Genomic DNA, 19816 nt, shown 5'->3' with positions numbered 1-19816 from the left:
GCATCAGCCGATCTAAATCCCCATTTGTGTCTTTCTCTTTGCTGCAGACTGCAAATCATTCGCGGCCGCACGCTGTTCAGCCTGACTGTTGAGGAGGAGAAATACGCCCTGTTTGCCACATACTCGAAGATGAACACCCTGGAGATGCCCGAGCTGCGCGATATACTCGCTGGCTGGGTTGGCTTCTTCAACAACTACAATCTGTGCCACACGCGCTCCATTGTGTGGCGCGAAATTCTGTCGGGCGCCAACGACGACTACAACTACACGTACACCTTTACGGCCGCGGAGCGCACGTGCCCGGCGTGCCATCCGTCGTGCGAGCGCGGCGCCTGCTGGGGCGAGGGAGCGCACAATTGCCAGAAGTTCAGCAAGATCACCTGTGCGCCGCAGTGTGCGCAGGGCCGTTGCTTCGGCTCTGGGCCGAGGGACTGCTGTCACCTGTTCTGCGCTGGCGGCTGCACGGGACCGACGCAAAAGGATTGCATCGCGTGCAAGAACTTCTTCGATGACGGCGTCTGCAAGGAGGAGTGCCCGCCCATGCGCAAATACAACCCGACCAACTATGAGCTGGAGGCCAATCCCGAGGGCAAGTACGCCTATGGCGCGACCTGTGTGCGTGAGTGTCCGGGACACTTGCTGAAGGACAATGGCGCCTGTGTGCGCAGCTGCCCCTCGGACAAAATGGCCAAGGACGGCGAATGCGTCGCCTGCAACGGACCCTGCCCCAAGACCTGTCCCGGCGTTGCGGTTCTCCACTCCGGGAACATTGACTCGTTCAAGAACTGCACCGTGATCGAGGGCAACATCCGAGTGCTGGACCAGACCTTCTCGGGCTATCAGGACATCTATGCGAACTACACGATGGGCGCACGCTATATACCCATGCATCCCGACCGTCTCGAAGTCTTCTCCACGGTCAAAGAGATCACCGGCTATCTGAATATCGAGGGAGTGCATCCGCAGTTCAAGAATCTCTCCTACTTTCGCAATCTGGAGGTCATTCACGGTCGCCAGCTCATGGAGAGCTACTTTGCCGCCCTGGCCATTGTCAAGTCCTCGCTATCCAGCCTGGAGCTGCGCAGTCTGAAGCGCATCAACTCCGGCAGCATCGTCATACAGCACAACACGCAGCTCTGCTATGTGAGCAGCATACACTGGGCCGCGATTCAGAAGACCAACGATCAGAAGCTGTTCATCAATGAGAATCTAAATACGTCCGAGTGTCGTAAGTATATATTCATTTCTCCAGTTGAAGCTATTCAGTATGCTTAACTTATCTCTCACTCTCTATATTTGCAGGCAAAACGGGTCAAATCTGTTCGGATCAATGCAACAGCGATGGCTGCTGGGGCGCTGGACCGGAGCAGTGCTTGAACTGCAAGAGCTTCAACTACAATGGCACCTGCATAGCCGACTGTCGCAATGTCTCCAAGTGAGTAGCAAATCACTCTGGTTGCCTTAACTCTTTACTAACATCTCTCTCTCTCTCTCTCTCTCTCTCTCTGTCTCTCTCTCACTCTGCAGCACCTACCAGTTCGATTCAAAGACCTGCAAGAAATGCCATCCGGAGTGCCGCACCTGCTCCGGCCCCGGCGCCGAGCACTGCGACGAGTGCGTTCATGTGCGCGACGAGCAGCACTGCGTGACCGTCTGTCCGGATGACAAGTACGCGGACTTTGGCATCTGCCGCAAGTGCCACGAGACGTGCGAGGGCTGCACCGGACCCAAGAACACGATTGGACACGGCGCCTGCAATACGTGCAATCTGGCCATCATCAATGCCGATGCGACGGTGGAGCGCTGCTTGCGCAAGGACGACAAGTGCCCCGACGGCTACTACTGGGAATATGTGCATCCGCAGGAGCAGGGCTCGCTCAAGCCCTTGGCCGGCAAGGCCATCTGTCGCAAGTGCCATCCGCGCTGCGAGCTGTGCACCAACTATGGCTTCCATCTGCAGGTCTGCTCCAAGTGCGCGCGCTACAAGCGACTGGAGCAGTGCGAGGACGAGTGCCCGAGCGATCACTATGCGGATGAGGAGAGGCGCGAGTGTTTCGTTTGCCATCCGGAGTGCAAGGGCTGCACGGGTCCCGGCGCGGAGGACTGCTTGGCCTGTGTCAACTTCAAGGTGTTTGCCGAGGGCGAGGTCTACGACAATTCGACCATGTTCAACTGCACCTCCAAGTGCCCGGCGGAGCAGCCGCATGTCAACTACCAATCGCACTTCATTGGACCGCACTGCGTGTCCAGTCCGCCACGCGGCTCCAAGGTGACCGCCAACCTCAATGTGAACATGATCATCATCATCTTTGTGGCCGTCTTCATACCTGTGATCTGTGTGCTCAGCGTCATCATCTACATCTGCCGGCAGAAGCAGCAGGAGAAGAAGGAGACCGACGACTTGGCCAAAGCATTCTTCGGCTGCGATGACGCGGAGCCGCTGCGTCCCTCCAACATAGGCGCCAATCTCAGCAAGCTGCGAATCGTCAAGGATGCGGAATTGCGCAAAGGCGGCGTCTTGGGCATGGGCGCGTTTGGACGTGTCTACAAGGGTGTCTGGGTGCCGGAGGGTGAGAATGTCAAGATACCTGTTGCCATCAAGGAGCTGCTCAAGACGTCTGGTGCCGAGTCCAGTCAGGAATTCCTCAACGAGGCCTACGCCATGGCAACTGTGGAGCACGGCAATCTGCTCAAGCTGCTGGCCGTCTGCATGTCCTCGCAGATGATGCTGATCACACAGCTCATGCCGCTGGGCTGCCTGCTCGACTATGTGCGCAACAATCGGGACAAGATCGGATCCAAGGCGCTGCTCAACTGGTCCACCCAGATAGCCAAGGGCATGTCCTACCTGGAGGAGCGGCGGCTGGTGCATCGCGATCTGGCCGCACGTAATGTCCTGGTGCAGACGCCATCGCTGGTGAAGATTACGGACTTTGGCCTGGCCAAGCTGCTCAGCTTGGAGTCCAATGAATACAAGGCGGCCGGTGGCAAGATGCCCATCAAGTGGCTGGCGCTCGAGTGCATCCGGCATCGCATCTTCTCCAGTAAGTCGGATGTGTGGGCATTTGGCGTGACGATTTGGGAGCTGCTGACCTTTGGCCAGCGGCCACATGAGAATATACTGGCCAAGGATATACCCGATCTCATCGAGATGGGCCTGAAACTGGAGCAGCCCGAGATCTGTTCCCTGGACATTTACTGCACCTTGCTCTCCTGCTGGCAGCTGGACGCCGATCTGCGTCCGACGTTCAAGCAGCTGACCAACGTGTTTGCCGAGTTCGCTCGTGATCCGGGCCGTTTCCTGGTCATACCCGGCGATAAGTTCACCAGGCTGCCCGCCTATACCAGCCAGGATGAAAAGGATCTCATACGCAAATTGGCGCCAACCACCGATGGGTCCGAGCCCCTGGTCGAGGCCGATGACTATCTGCAGCCCAAGGCGGCGCCCGGTCCCAGCCATCGCACTGATGGCACCGACGAGATACCCAAGCTCAATCGCTACTGCAAGGATCCCAGCAACAAGAATTCGAACAGTGGCGGAGGCGTTGGCGATGACGAAACCGACTCCAATGCCCGCGAAGTGGGCGTGGGCAATCTGCGACTTGATCTGCCAGTCGATGAGGATGACTATCTGATGCCCACTGGCCAGAGTAATGGCAGCAACAACAACAACAACAACAGCAACAATCCCAACAACAACATGGCAGCAGCAGCCACGGGCTACATCGATGTGATAGGCGTAAGTAGAGAATTGAATAAGCTTAAAGTGTGAATTGAATACTAATTGAAGTTTATCTTGCTCCCAAACAGGTGCCCGTGAGCGTGGATAATCCAGAGTATCTGCTGAATGCACTCAGCGCTGGCGAGGCGCCCATTCCCACCCAAACCATTGGCATACCTGTGGCAGGTGTGCCCGGCAGCATGGAGGTGAAGATGCCGGGCAGCGAGTCCACCAGCTCCGATCATGAGTACTACAACGATACGCAACGTGAGCTGCAGCCGCTGCAATTGCTGCGCAGTCGCAGCACCGAGACGCGAGTGTAGCCACACATCCTCACACACACACACACACCCACACCCACACATATACATACATACTGCCAGAATGTAACAAACCGTTTTTGGATATCAATCTTGCCACGTAGTACCCAAGTGCCTTGTGAAGCCATCGCCAGTTGCGGATGCAGTTGCTGCCGATGCGTGCCTTCTGAATGCTGTTATCATAGATAAAGCCCCATTCGTCTGTAGTTGTAAAAACCAAACTCCCCCCATTTGAATGTAAAGTCTCGTTATTACACTGTAGCGTACTTAGCAAGACCTTTCCGTATATATATATCTATATGTCCCACTCCATATCAACCAACTTAGGATACGTAGAGAACTAGTTGTATATTTTATGTAGCGCTTGTAGACTCAATGTAATTACGAGATCAAAACACCGATAGTGCATTTCTTAGACGTCCTGCGCGACCAGCACTTGCACTTGAATCACAATCGAATCGGATCTAAGGATCTATTCGAGTGGGCTTCAGGTTTTTGGAAGTGCAAGGAACGACCCACTAAGCTAAAGTTATTTCTAGTTCGCAGTTGTATCAAATCAATATCTTATCTATATATATAGACATAGGTATCTTTTAAGAGTTATAGGCTTCTAGTTTGTAGTCTCCAACTGTGATATAGTTCCTAGGAAATAGTATAGCTGTTTAAGAATTTTTAAAACTTCGTTCGATATTGCGGGCCACTGATCTAATTATAGACGCTGATCTGATACATTTGTATTTTTTGGCCTCAAAAAATTTATATAAAAATGAAAAAAAAAAACAAAAACAATTTAATTTCGATAAATACAAAAATAAACAAATAAATCCCGAGCGTGCCATGCATCATCGAGTATGCAATTCTCCTAAAGATTTCGAATATTTGTTGGCACATTACAACTGAAATGTAATTAATCCTAAGCCTTAGTCTACTTTATATTGAACAAAGATAAATATGTACATAATTTAAACGATAAAAATGCGATTGTAATACGCCTAACAACTAATCTGTATGCGTGTCTGCTTCACAATGATTCAGTACGCTGCGTATGCAATTGGACATATAAATCTTAATTTAATTTAATTTAATTGCAAGTAGTTTACACGTACCTACAGAAAAAAATATATGTATATTCATATTTAGAAATAAATAAAACGATTTTTAAATAAAAGCGAAATTTTTTTATTAATGGTTTATGTGTAATTTCAGCTGATAAGATTGGATAGGAACGTATGTACGAACTCTATCGATCTTGATTAAAACAGTATTGGATTCTTAGATATTTGTGTGGGAGTCAATGGGAGCGCGCATCATAGAAACAAATCCCTCCCTCGAGTGCAAGAAAAATAGCTGGGCTAAGTTAAAGCGGATAGTTAAAAATTAGCAATTACAAAATTTCGTTGCATACCCGTCTGGGCCGCCAATTACGTCACTGAGCTCAGCTCACGCGACTCGGACTCAAATTCAGCTAAAGCACCAGGCGAACAGAAATTTCAGCAGGTTGACAAAACATTTACTTTTTCAAAATCCAGAGCATAAGTGAGAGAGCAAGTTTAGCAGTTAAGTTTAAATGGTGCTTCAAATTAATAGCTTAACTGCCATACATTGGCGCCATCTATTGTATTGCTGATGTAACTACTTTGTGCTAAGAAGATGGCGCTAGTGTTAGATGTATTGAACACTAGATGGCGCCTATGTGAATCTCAACCGTTGACAATTTAAATAAAACGATTTGATTTCAATTGATTTAAATTTTTTTTTTTGTTTTTTTCTTGTTTATTTTGAGATACGCAATTAGACAATTTAATGGAATTTGCTAAAAGTGGGCGCAAACTGCTTTAATTTTTTTTGTTATTTATTTATTCAAGTGTTTTTTTTTTTTCATTTGAGTATTTATACTTTGCACATATTGTAGAGCTTGTCGGTATTTATATGTATATGTATTTGTATATGTATGTATATTGAAAAGTTAATCCATAGTTTACATTCATAAAAGTTCAATTACATCAATTATTTACTACAAAACTATTGCTGTGAGTTTAATCAATATAGTTGCTTAGTTTGCTTTTGTTTTTATTCATTTCATTTTGATTTTTGATTTTCTTTTACTTTTGCTTTCTTTCTTTTTTTGATAGCTACATATGTGTACGTATTATAAGATATGCTTCAAGACACTTCCCGGGAGGTGTCTATCAGGCTAGTTTTCTTTTTTATGCAATTAAATAACCGAAAGTATTTGTAATTATGGGAATTACTTAAAAACAACAGAAACTAGTTTAAATATGCCGAACTAAGCGGAACTACTCAACTTAGGCCATAAACAAATCAGTGCTGGGGGCCCTGGGCTTCATCTTAAATGCTAAAGAAATACACGAATATTGTTGTTGTGTGTCTATGTGTGTGTGTATGTGGGTGTATTCGTGTGCATGTGCGGGTATCTGGTTGACTTCCGGCAAAAAAACCTAATTGATATAAACATTAAATAACATTTGGATTTTAGAAATTTGCAAAAAAATAAAACAAACACCCTCCCCCACGTACCGCCCACACCCGCGGCACGCCCTGCCCTGCCCTGCCCGCCGAAACCCCCTTGTCGAAACCCCCCAAAAACCACCCTAAGGGGAAGCAATTAGTGCGCAACGCGCACAAAGATTACGATTACACAGTGCCCAGAACGCTGAGGCAGACGTTGACCTGGACATGAAGCCTATCACATTGGAACGCGACGGACGAGCAAATACTCGGAGAACTGCTGCCCCTCGACACCGCCCCCGGTGCTGGCCTCGATGGTGAAGCCGGCGTTCAGCAGCCGTGTGAGCACCTGCACCGAATTCAGCTTGCAATAGCCGTTCAGTGGGAAGCGGATGATTTGGCGCCAGTCGCCCTGGTTCCAGGAGACGCCGCTGCGACTCGACTGCGTTGCCTGATTCGCCTCCGGGAAGAGCTCGTCGAGCAGGGCCCGTTCCGCCGACAGCATAATGCGTTCCCCCAGATCCGGTGAGATGTGCAATGCGACCACCTCATAATTGCACTCGGGCGCATTGCTCGTCCTTGGGCTGGTCTTAATGTGACGTGCTGGCGGTGTGGGTGGCGCCACCAAATAGTTGCCATTGCGTACGCGTTCCTTGCGCATACTCTCCAGCTGCTTAATCATAGCTGCCGACGGCCACAAAATGATAGAGAGAGAGAGAGAGTGAGAGATAGGCAAATTAGCAACAGGTCAAATGCGGTTAGAGGAGGAGTTGGCAGAGAGGGGAATTTTGTCTATACTTACGCTCCACTTCGTAGTAGCGCGCCTCCTCGAGCAGCAGCTCCAGGTCGGGAAAATCGTCGGCAATCAATAGTCTTGAGTTTCTCATAAAGTTCAGTATATGGCGAAACATGCCACCATCCCGATCGATGAAGTAGTGCTGCTTCAGCGAGTCCAGCACAATGGGTATCTGGCCATTGAAGAGCTTGGCCAGCTTCGACTCGGGATATTTGGTAAGCGTCTCCAAGGAGCTCGTGTAGATCGTGCCGCCCACATCGATGTGAACCGGCGCTGTGTACCGCGATGCGGCCGCCACACAGGGTATGCCCGAGATGGGCTTGTGGTTATGCAAATAGGAACTGGCCCCGGCCGAGGCGCCACCGGGTCCGGCGCCCGCAGCAGCCGCTGCCGCAGCGGCCACAGCTGCAGCCGCCGCCGCGCCAGGCAAGCCCAGCGGCGTCACAGAGGAGCTGGCGGGCGGCGTCGGTGTGGGCGATGAGGAGTTTGAGATCGTTGGCGAAACGGTGGGGGAAGCGCTGCAAATGTGCCACAAACAAAAACACAAAAAAAAAAAGAATACCAATGTGTAAATTGCTGGAGTCCAGGTGGGATAGGTGCTAGCCAGCTTTTACCTGATTTTAATATCGCTGCGAGCATAGATGCGGCCCGTGGAGGATAAGTCGCGCGGCTCGAGGCCCTTTGCATCTCTTTCGCGCTCTCGATCCATATCGCATTTTTTGCTACAATAAAAAGGTTAAACAAGACAAATTAGTTAACAATCGAAACGAGCTGGAGGTGGAGACGGAGACGGAGACGGAGACGGAGCAGGAGGCAGACATGATGAGCTTATGTAAGCTGGTCGCAGCATGAGAACCAATTTGGCCAAACAAAAATTGACTGCAGCTTGGATTACATGCAGCCCCAGCGGGGCAGGTCCGGCAGACAGACGACACAGAGGGAGAGGATGAGGGAGAGGGAGAGGGGCGATGAGTTGGAAACGTGACACAGCAAATGCCCAGGTAAAATGCTGTAAGCCATCGCCTGGTTAAGAGCAAAATTTTTGTGTGTAAGGCAAAGTATTTCATATGATTCTGTGGGAATATTTGGCTTTTCATTGCGTTTAACTCACTTATGTGGAGGTGGACCCTAGCCGGAGCCCACACACACAACACACACACAGACATACGATGCCTGCAGCTGCTGTTGCAGCCACGACGAAGCTAAAAAAGGAGATAGAGAGATAGATAGAGAGCGAACGAGAGAGAGGGAGAGAGAGGGAGAGGGGATCAGCCGTGGCTCTGGCAGCACAGTCAAATTGACCGCTGGGCATGCGCCTCGATTTTCACACGAAATTCACGTTGATTTGAGCATCGTAATGGCAACAAACTGAGTCGCGGCAGAGTCGCAGTCAACGAGTGCATGCAACAAGCTGCAGCGGCAACACGCACGCTAATTATGACATGTCAAGCTGTGTCCGACATGACGTATACGCAATGTAAACCAAGCCGCAATCCACGACTAAGCGCGCAACGCGCTTTGCGTAATAATCGCATCAAGTCTCTCTCTCTCTCTCTGTCTCTCTCTTTCTCTTTCACACTTTCTTCTCTCCCGCTCCCCACCCGTTCCTGTCTCTGCCCATCTCTGGCTGTTCATCATCATCAGCATGAGCTCTTTTAGCTGTCGTATCATTAGCAGTCGTCATGGACAACAAATTAATAAAACTCAATCAACCTGTGCGAGGCGGGCGTAAATAATGACTGAGAGGGAGTTCAGGGGGGCTTTGTTGCCCAATTAACCATTTCCCTCTCCCCCCTTTGCATTTGCCATTTTCATAAATATTACAGCGCCGCTAACAAATGCTTTTTTTGCGTATACCCTGTAGACAGTTAGAGTGACGGGCATGATGGAAGTGATTGAGTTTTGTGGAAGGTTTTGGTTGTTATTTCTGGGAATATGCATATAAATGATGTATATAATATATACGATTGTGTCCTGTACTCTTAAATGAAAAATTTAAAACACAACAGTTTTGTATATAAAGTGTCCCATTTAAATTAAAATAAGATAAAATAAAATTAATATCTCAACATATAAAATAAAATAAATATATTTTTTAATAATGTATAAAATATATGTTTCATTTATTTAAATAAAAATATTTTTGTTTTAATGTTTTATATAAAATATTAAAGCAAAAATATTTATTTTGTTTTTTATATAAAACATTAAAACAAATATACTTATTTTGTTACTTATATAAAACACTAAAACAAAAATATTTTTATTAAATAAATGAAACATATATTTTATATATTTTTAAAAAATATATTCATTTTATTTTATTTTATCTTATTTTATATATTTTATATTTTGATGAGTATGTTCTTATATTTATATAGAAATAATATATTGTAATATTAGAATCTTTCTAGGAAGGTAGAGTAATCTAAAAGGCTTTGGTCTAGTCTCATGTTTTGGCAGCTTCTTATAAAATTTTAATGTATATAATATTCTTGATTATATAAAAAAGTAGCATTTAACTTATTTAGTTATTTGCATCTGTATTGAATATCAAAGCTAACCTCTAAATAATCTCAAGATCTTCTTGACCCCACACAAAGTTTTCAGCGCATTTCTACGATAATTAAAATCGAATTACAGGGCATTTATTAGTCGTTTGAATGATTCCGTTTTACCAGTTTTTTTTTTGTTGCTGTCTGTGCTGCGCATTAGGCCACAGAGCAATTGCCAGTTGGCCGTTGCCCAGTTAATTCATGCAGTTGACTCTGCAGCCCCTTCCAGCCATCTCTCTCTCCTTTACTCAATCTCTTTCTCTCCCTCTCTGTCTCTCCCTGTCTCTTTCTATGTCTCCCTTTACCACTAAACTCAGCGTATTTACTAAACAAGTTTACTTTTTAAAATGTTTTAAGCCCTTGGGCTATATGGCTCGGGTAATTACGATTTGATTAACTTTAACTACATGAGCATTCGCATTCACATTCACATTCGCATTCGCATTCGCTTTCGTATTCGTATTCGTATTCGTATTTCTATACGTATTCGTATTCCTATTCGAGACGAAAAAAAAAATGCCAAAGCGACGTTGGAAAAAACGCTAGGGTTAAAAAAAGATTTGCTAAAGAAAATGTCTGCGGGGCAGTTCTCATACTCTGTCTATATATGTTTGTGATAGTGTGTGTGTTTATGCATGTGTGTGTGTGTGTGTGAAGCTGCGTCGCGTTGATGGTTTTTTGCATTTTTATTAATTTACAACAATTATGAAAGCGTAAGCACTGCGCTCAATAAAACATGGCCAATGAATGTGGCTTAAATGCCATAGACAACAACAACAACAACAGCAGCAGCAGCAGCAGCAGCAGCAGTAACAACAACAACAACAACAATCGCAACATATGCAGCTTGCAGCTCGAGGTCTGTGCCACACAACAATTCAATTTCAATTGCTTTGCGGTCCACTTGAGGCAGCTTGGCACAGGTGCAGCAGGCGCACACACACACACACACGCACATAGACACCCACTGTTAACGGTATTGTATATAAGCGCGCACACACACACACACACGCTGCAGCAGCTTTGCAGTTTTGCAACCTATTCTAGTCCAATAGCGCCTGAGGCGTTATCTTTTCTATACGGCAACACAACAGCCAGACAGAGCCAGAATAAGAGAGAGCGAGAGAGAGAGAGAGAGACATAGATATCTCTGCTGTATGTGTGTGTGTGTGGGTGCGAGCAGGCAGAGGCTGTTTGCAGCGCCTTTGGTTACACTTCAGCTTAGCATGAAATTTTGAAGCGTTGCTGTTGCCAAATGTTGTTGTTGTTGCTGCTGCTGTTGTTGTTGTTGGCTAAAAAGAGCTGAGCCTGTGCATGTGCCTGTGCCTCTGCCTTAGCCTATGCTTCCAGTCTATGCCTGTCAAGCTGCCGCTGCTGCCGCTGCTGCTGCTGCTGCTGCTGTGGCTGCTACATTTGCATTTCGAGTGGGCGTTGTTGTGGCTACCATAATACGCCCCGTTTGCGTTGCGCTCGCCCCGCCTCCCTCTGCCGCCGCCCATCGGCCATCATCTTCATGACTGACATCTTTGGCTTGCCTTTTAATGGCATTGCCATTAACTCGGGCCTCTGCTTCACTTGCATATTGCTTAGCATTTTGTCCATTATTGGGTTTCGTTTTACACATGCCAGGCACACAGAGATTAACAGAGAGAGAGAGAGTGAGGAGAGAGATAGAGGGACAGAGTGAGAGAGAGAGAGGCAAAAAGACAGCTTATTAGTTGGCATTGTTCAGATTTTGGCCAAAACTATCGAGTTGCAGCTGCTGCTGCATTGCTTGCGGCCCAAATAATTTTGCAGAGTTCGTAGCATAGACAAAACCGGCCGCAGGCCAAAGAGGTGGACGGAACTGGCACCGGCTCACTCGACACAGCCTGCTCCGATGCTGGGCTGCTCGGCTGGTCGGCTGGTCGACTGCTCGGTTGCCCCTCAAGCCGCAAGCTGTTCAATCTCAATGCGACATGGCCGCCCCAGCAATTGGCTGTAGTCCTGTGGTCCTTGCCAGTGCCCCCATTCTGCTGGCAACCTTTAACGAAAACCCACACAAAAGCGATAACAAAAGCCAAGAAATGAGCTAAAGTGCACACACACACACACACACACATTCACATACACACACATAGATCAACATAGAGCTAGTGATACACACCTCAGCAGAGCAGCAGCAGCGGCAGCAGCAGCAGCATCAGAGGTTGACGACGACGACGTTGACGTTGACGTTGACGTTGACGCTGACTATGTAACCCCTACAAAATGTCCTGCGGCCAGGCAACCTTCCGCACACAAAGGCCAGCCAGACAGTGTGTCCTGCGCTGCTCGACCTGCAACCGCACCCAGCCCCTCCCCCCCGCCATGCCCCGCCGCCCTTGCGTGCATGCTGGCTTCGCTGGGCGAAAAAGGGCAAAACGCTCGTCTTCGCCAGCGGCGATCGTTTGGAATTAGTGCGGAAATCATGGATGGATACGAAACGAAACCAAACCAAACCAAACCAAAACCAACAGCAACACCAAGCCCAAGCCAAAGCCCAAGCCCAGGCACGAGCACGAGCAGGAGCTAAGGCAGAGTGAGTCGAGCCAAGCAGCAGGAGCAGCGCTCATATAGAGGCAAAGGTGCTCGGAGATTGGGTTTCGTCTGCTTGGCTCCTACGGCGGTTGTTGCTGTTGCATATGTGTGTGTGGGTGTGTGCGAGTGTGTGTGTGTGTATGTGTGTGTATGCTCGTCTTCTCATTCATTTATCCTTGCAGCGCTAACGGCAACAACAAAAACAACAACAACAAAAGAGCATGAAGCATTGGCTGTAACCACGACAAGGCGACTTCAGCCTCCGACTCCAACTCCAACTCCGACTCCAGCGTCGACGGCGACGGCGACTCTAGATTTAGCTCTGTTCTCTGCTTTCTGGTCTGGGTATATTGCCCCAAAACAATACACACACACACACATACAGAGAGAGAGAGAAAACTTTGGGTTTTGGTTTGAGGTAAGTTGGATGTCCGTTTTGGCTTACACCCACACACACACACTCATATATGAGCTGCATGTGTGTGTGTGTGTCTGCATTTAAAGATATCATACCTAAGTTGCGGCTCCCTGCGGCAGCATAAAACAACGCATAAAACAGAGCAACAACAACAACAACAACAACGATAGCAACAAAAACAACAGAGAATAAGCAGCAGAAGAAGAAGGCGAAATCAAACCCCCAAAGCTCCAAAAAAAAGACCCCAAACTCAAAACCAAATCCTGAGCCAGTTCCCAGCGCCAGCAGAAACGAACGAAAGTTTGGCGAGGCAAAACCTTATCTCAATTTTAAAATGCCGCCGGCCCAAGCAGCTTCGCTCCTCTTCTTTATGCGCGCCCCCGCCATAGCCACGCCCCCTCGCTGCTGTTGCACTCATATGAGTGGGGGTGGGCTCAGGGGGCAGCAGCTCTTTGGAATGCCACCAGAAACTTTGCATGCAACTAGCAGGAGCATTCGAAGGGCATTGCTGCTCCTGCTGCTGCTGCTGCTGCAACAACTGGTTGCAACACGTTGCCGCCAAAATGCGCTTCAATTAGTTGCAATAGCCAAAAACCAACTAACTGTAATAGGCAGGGAGTTCACATGGAGTTTTGGGGTTGAAGTAAAATGTAGTTAAGGGCTGGCAGAGTCAGGTCTATGCCCAGCTAGGAGGCGGGGCGGGGGCAGGGCTGCCAGGTTTTGTGTATGTTGGCAAGACAAACACAAAGTGCTCGTATATGCTTCACTGCAAACACCCACACACATACATTCATACACACACAAATCACGCAAATGGCCGCAGGACACTTTAAGAAGAATCCAATGCCTCAAGTGTCGAGTGGAAACTGCGAACGGGCAACTGGGGAGCCGAGCTGGGGCAACTGGGGAGCTAAGGCAACTGAAGTTGGCGGCCAAAATCAAAACGCTGATGAGCAGGCAAATGAAAAAGTTTTTTTTTTTTTTGTATTCTCTCTCTGTATTTTCGTTTGGACGCGGGAGGCGCACAAAAAGCCAAAAGCAAAAAGCCAGAGCCAAGCAGAAGGCAGCAGGCAGCAGGCAGCTGGCAGCAGGACGCAGTTTGTTGCACACATAGCGTAGCCGGCACATGAGAAAACTTGTGCTGCTTCTTCCTCTACTTAGCCAGCAGCATGTTACAAAAGGCCACGAAAAACTGAAGCCGTTGCAGAGAGTCGCCGGCGCATATGGGAAATCAGTCGCAAGTCCTATGAAAATTTGCTAGCAAAAGTTGCAGAATGTCTGCGAGTGTGTGTGTGTTTGTGTGTGTGTGTGTGTGTGTGTGCCAAATTGTACAAATATATGCGCTGTGTGTCTGTGTGTGTATGGCAAAAGTTGAGTTGGAGTCGAGTCGAGTCGAGTGTAGCAGATATTAAAACGCTGCAAGGCTTTCAAAAATAAACTTTGAAAAATTTATTAGAAAATATTAAATAAAAACGACGATTGCGCTGCATATGCCAAAAGCTGAACGGAATGAATGAGCATGTGGCTGGGTGTATGCCACATGTGGCACATGCCACACATGCCACATTATATATATATATATATATATATATGGATGTATGATGTATATACATAGATATTTTATATATGGGCTTAACTGGAAAGCTGGCAACATGCGATTGCTTGGGCTGCGTTGCAGAGCAAACATTACACAAAAACTCACAGACAACACACACACACACACACACACACACACATACACACACCAGTGTTTTCATAGCTAAATCTTCAAAAATTGAATTGCAAGTCAAGCAGCTAAAGCAGCAGAAGAAGATAAAGCAGCAAGATAAAGTCAACAAATAAAAATTGCGCATACGCCCCATTGTGCAGAGGTAAGTCAATTATATGCAGCAAAAATGAAATAAAACCAATTGATTGCTCACTATATGCAGCTAAACTAACTGTAAGCTGATTTTAATGAGAAATATTTGACAATTTTTAATGCTTGAAATAAAAAAATAAAAAAAATTATTATTGAATTTAGCTTAAATTTTGCGAAAGGGGCAAATTCTTTAAAATATTTTAAGTATATATAAAATTGCCAAATATGCATATATCAAAATTGCTTACCTTAAAGAAATAAAGAAAAATGTAAAGCAAAAGTTTCTCATTTATTATACTTAAATTTATTCAATTACGGCGTCAAACGTTAAACTACTAAAATCTCCTAAAAATATTTGATAGTTCTAAATGAATAATTTAAAAAGCAATTTTAAAAAAGTTAAAAGTTAAAAAAAAAAAAAAAAAAAAAAACAAATAATGGCATTCTTATTTTATATATATTTATTTGTTGATGCAAAATAAATCTCTGCTTCTTGAATTATGTCTTCAAACAATCTATTCACTTTATGTCAGTTAATTATATTATTTATGTACATATATTTTATTGAGCTTTCAGCCCAATGGTAATTTTTATGCTGACTTGAGATTCATCATCAACACTTCATCAGCTTTCCTAAAAGTCGAGTCTACTAAAGCTGAGTGTACCAAATTTTTAATATAGATTAAAAGACTTAGAGAGTAATACAATTAAAAGTTAATCGACTTGGAAAACAATGGATATTCAAAGTAATTGAGTTATAGAGCATCAATATTATAGAGTAACTGTATACAGAAATTAATTGTATTTTGCTTTATTTTTTGCTAGCTATAACTGAAACATATGTAGAGCTCAACCAGCTCAACTCAGTTGGGCTGTCAATTGCAATCGAATTCGTTTCTTTTTCTCTCGAATCGATCGCAAAGCGCCTGCGTTCATTTATTCATGTTGGCTGCGGCGTCGCTTATTCATTTATTCGTTGGGGGCTAATCAAGTGTGCATGGAAATTAACAAGAATGCATTCAGTTGAGTGCAGCTCAAACAGCATCAGTTGCAGTTGCAGCCTCAGTTGCATGTGCAGCCATTCAAGTGGCAAATGCTACTTGCAACGCTTGCAACTGGCAACTGGCAACTGGCAACTGGCAACTGGCAGCAGGCAATGCGCATTTCCTAATTGGCGCAATTTGCGAGTGCATATTGCAATAACAGCATTTACAACAACAACAACAACAACAACAGCAACAACTCACAGCAGAGGCAACACAAAGCAAATCGACAGCAAGTGGAACAAATGCAAACGCAGGTGCAGCGACCCGCAGCAACAGCAGTAAAAGCAGCACCAGCTCCAATTGCCTTTCCACCACATACCCTTCAAGCTATGATTTTCAAAGGGTATATAGCACTTATAGTGTGATTTGTAAAGATTGTCTGACTGACTGACAGAGCTTTTCCTGTTAGAATTTTGAAGTATTCTTGTGTGTATTGTATATAAATGTAGGATAAATTGGATCTTCATTCAATTTGACGACCCATCAAATATTATTTAATGTGTGCAAGGTTAGTTTGAGAGATAGTTAAACTATGCCACTGAGGCTGTTTTATATTTAAACGAACCCATTTTAAATGCTTATATGTTAGGTGAGAAAATCAAGTAGAAATCGACTGGCTTATTCTAAGATTATATTCTTCTTATTTATAACATATTTCAAATTTTTTTAAAATTACTGTTGAAAATTTGCTTGAAAATTGAAAAATATATATTTTGTTAATTTAAAAAGAGATAAGACTAAAAATATTTATATAATATATATTTTTAAAATTAAAATTGCCAATTTAAAATTATTATAATAAATGCTTATCTATCTGTCAATCTATCTATCTATCTATCCCGTCTGTCTATCATTTTGTATTTCTTTCTCTCTTTCCATCTCTCTCTCTCTTTCCCTTTTTTGTCTCTCTCACTCCCTTTTTTTCTCTCTCTCTCTCCTCTCTCTCTCTCTCTCTCTCTCTCTTTCCCTCACTCTCAGCATCAGGAATCAAGAATATCAAGTCTTGTATTGCTTAAGCTGGCATCACCAACAACATTTCATTTTTATTGCATAGTTAGGGCATCTCCTAGTCGTTCTGTAGCCACACTACTTGCTTCAGTTGGCCGTTAGCCTGCGTCCGTCGACTGGCAATTGCCATGTTGCCAATGTTGGCAAATGTTGTTGCTGGTAATGATGCCCAATTGCAGCTTAATTAACACACAGCGCGTTAAGCGCTTTGTGTGCCGCAGCAACAGCAACAGCAGCAGCAGCGGCGTCGGCAACAGTAATTTGAATGGGCATTCAAATGCAGAGTCTCCCCCCCTCCACCGCCACGCCCCTTTCATTACCGCCGTCAGTTGACCTGATCCTTTGACTCTTGCCTGTAATCGAAATCAGAGGCGAGCGGAGGCAAACTGAAAATGTATTTTAAATACAACGCATACGAATTGCCAATTGCCAATTGAGAGAGCAACATTTTTGGTGGCTGCCACAGACGCAGCGGCGGCACGTGTGGCAGGCAGCCACAAATACAGCTGCGTTTTGTTATTGTGCCACAAAACAAACGACTTTGACTTTACTTGGCGTTGGCCAATGCCGCCGCCTTCGCTCACGCTTAAACCAGTTGCATGTATAGAGAGAGATGGATAGAGAAAAGAGAGAGATGCAGAGAGAGAGAGAGAGAGAGAGAGCGAGAGAGAACAATAGCTGGTAGCAGTTGTCGCCGTTGTCGCAACTGGCGAAGGTCGCACAAAACATTGCCTGCCTCCTTCGCCCCTCCCCTTTGCCTGCCTCGCCTGCTGCTGCTGCTTTTGTGCTGTTGGCCTCATTTGAATGCGATTTTGGTTTTGGCCACGCTTTGAACTTTAGAACTTTGGCCAAAACAAAAAAAAAAAAAAAAGGCAACAAAAAAATTTGCTGTTGTTTTTGTAATTCTTCTCCTGCTGCTGCTGCTGCTGCTGCTGTTGCGATTGTTGTTGTTTTGTTGCATGTGGACTCTTTGTGGCTGTCGGGCATTTTGGCCATGCCCACCGCTTAGTTTTTGGCTGGCTGGCAAGCGAGCCGCTACAACAGCAACAACAACAGCCGGTCAATCGCAGCAGCCTGCCTCTCCCCGTCTCGCCCCTTGCCCCTTCCCCAATCGGTTGCCTCATCAGCCAACGTATTTTATAGCCTTAAAGGTATGGAAAAAAAAATAATGTGACCTTTCCGCACCGCGCCGCAGCTCTCATTTTGTCGTCATCTTTAGCCAATGCACACTAATACTTACACACACACACACACACACACTCTCGCACACACTTAACTCAGCTGCGGGCCAAGTTTGTCGAAAAATGCCCGCGGCTTGGTACAATTTTTGTTGTTTTTGTTGTTTTTGTTGTATTTTGTTATATTCATTTTGCTTCGTTTTTTTTGTACTTTGTTTTGCTCTTCGTGCTTTTGTTTATTTCTCCTTTGGTGCGGGCCGAGCAGCACTTGAGGCGCATCAAATTTTTAAAACGTCTGCGTTTATGGCACACAATTTTCGGACTCAAACTCGGACTCGGACTTCGGCTTGGCTGTGGATGCGGCATGCGGCATGCGGCATGTGGCATGTGGCATGTGCATGCCGCAGTTGTGGGAGAGACGAAAAATCAGTTAAGCCTGCGGCGCCAACAACAATAAAAGGGGTAAAACCAAAAATAAAAAATATGCTGAAAGAGATTTCTCTGTGGCATGCAACACAGAGAACGGCCTTTATGTGTGCTCAAAATTCGTTTATTACAGAATCTTTTTCGAACTAATTTATTGGCTTAGATAGACGGACAGGCAGGCAGGCAGCCAGGCAGAGAGATATATAGAACGATAGTAGGAGAGAGATTGATTGAGAGTTTTTGCTTTGCTGTTAGAGAAGTGTTGGAATTTACTTACCGCTTGGGACACGAGGACTCCACCGTCAATGGTGATCGTTGATCCAATGCAACAAATGGAGTTCTAGAAATGAAACATGAATATATGAATATTATAATATAATGTCGAGAGTAAAGCCAAGTATTATAAAAGATCAACAAGACCTGAGCCTGAGCATACAGTGAAAAATAGAGAGAGGCAGAGATCTTACAGAGGCAGAGAGATCTGACATGAATATAAATAAATGTTTTCCTAAACTCTTGTCAAGATCATCAGCTAAAAGGCCTTTAGGCTAGCAAAGATTGAAGCCCTTTGGGCGCCCGCATGATAAATATGTGTATTAAAAGATATATTGTAGAAACTAAAACATTTTCTTGAGAGCTACAACTGAACAACTTTCCATAACAACAACGAAAAATCTTTGAATTTAATAACAAATTTCATTGAGAAAATCAAAATAAACTGTTGCATCTTAAGGACGCACACACTAGAGCATAGAGATCAAAACAGAGGCAAAACACACACATAGACATATACAAACCACACACACACACACCACTCTCTCTCCCACACACACACACACACACACACACACATACAATGCAAATGGAACTCACAAAAAAGTCGGTATATTTAGGAAATGCACTTTAACTATTTTATATGCAACAGCGCGCGTAGACAACAAATATAGATCGATGCTGTTTGGATTTCAAGTTTAGTTTAGCTTTGTTGTTGGCTTTGTTTATATATTTTATTTGGCTAGCATTTAATTTCCGTTTCTAATGTTAATTTAAGCGCATTGCCAATTGAAATGGCTTTATAAACACACTCACACACACACACAGACCAAAGAGCAAACAGCACACTAAACAGAGTGTTCAAATTCACTTAAAATGTTTACTTCCGGTTTCCGGTTGTTGTCGCGCCCGCCGTTTGTTGCCTACTAATCGCTGAAGCGCCTCTCAATTGCTTTTTACCTGACTTGCATTCGCGCCGAGCGTTCGCTGTGAACTGAATCCCGGTTCGAGCTCCAACTGGCTTTTACTCCATCTCAAACATGTTCGATGCTGGCCAACGCGCTTGCCCCGCAGGCTATGCAAGCAGCAAATGGGATTGAATTGGGTCTTGGGGTGGACGAGGAATCGACTATGATATGATAAGTGGATTATGTGCATGGAGTTGAACGGGAAATGTGTGATTAAA

At 45.4% G+C, this 19816-nt stretch overlaps 2 protein-coding genes across 5 annotated transcripts in view; one reads left to right on the top strand and one right to left on the bottom strand.

Annotated features, from left to right (window-relative positions):
* LOC6579526 (epidermal growth factor receptor) overlaps positions 1–5121 on the top strand; it is a 50768-nt gene extending 45647 nt beyond the window's left edge. For both annotated transcript variants that reach the window (XM_015163739.3, XM_002005384.4), the window contains exons 3-6: positions 48–1228; positions 1303–1435; positions 1528–3739; positions 3811–5121. In XM_015163739.3, the coding sequence (XP_015019225.1) occupies positions 48–1228; positions 1303–1435; positions 1528–3739; positions 3811–4044 (3760 nt within the window). In that variant the 3' untranslated portion in view covers positions 4045–5121. The remainder of the gene's footprint in view (positions 1–47; positions 1229–1302; positions 1436–1527; positions 3740–3810) is intronic.
* A 1158-nt stretch (positions 5122–6279) lies between these two features.
* On the bottom strand, positions 6280–19635 carry LOC6579525 (BTB/POZ domain-containing protein kctd15). 3 transcript variants are annotated; one of them, XM_015163737.3, is made up of 5 exons: positions 19591–19635; positions 18635–18697; positions 7921–8028; positions 7313–7824; positions 6280–7194 (listed from the first exon to the last, which is right to left on the bottom strand). In XM_015163737.3, the coding sequence occupies exons 1-5, from the start codon at positions 19599–19601 to the stop codon at positions 6749–6751; spliced, it is 1140 nt and encodes a 379-aa protein (XP_015019223.1). In that variant the 5' UTR covers positions 19602–19635; the 3' UTR covers positions 6280–6748. The 3 variants fall into 3 exon arrangements, with proteins under 3 accessions (XP_015019223.1, XP_015019224.1, XP_002005419.1); XM_015163738.3 differs by having other exon boundaries at positions 19231–19622; XM_002005383.4 differs by having other exon boundaries at positions 19515–19612.
* Positions 19636–19816: the final 181 nt, after the last annotated feature.

The sequence above is a fragment of the Drosophila mojavensis genome, unplaced genomic scaffold (assembly GCF_018153725.1).
Source record: "Drosophila mojavensis isolate 15081-1352.22 unplaced genomic scaffold, ASM1815372v1 contig_80, whole genome shotgun sequence".
Taxonomy (NCBI): Eukaryota; Metazoa; Arthropoda; class Insecta; order Diptera; family Drosophilidae; genus Drosophila; species Drosophila mojavensis.
Note: the sequence above shows the minus strand (reverse complement) of the source record. Positions and strands in the feature narration are given on the sequence as shown.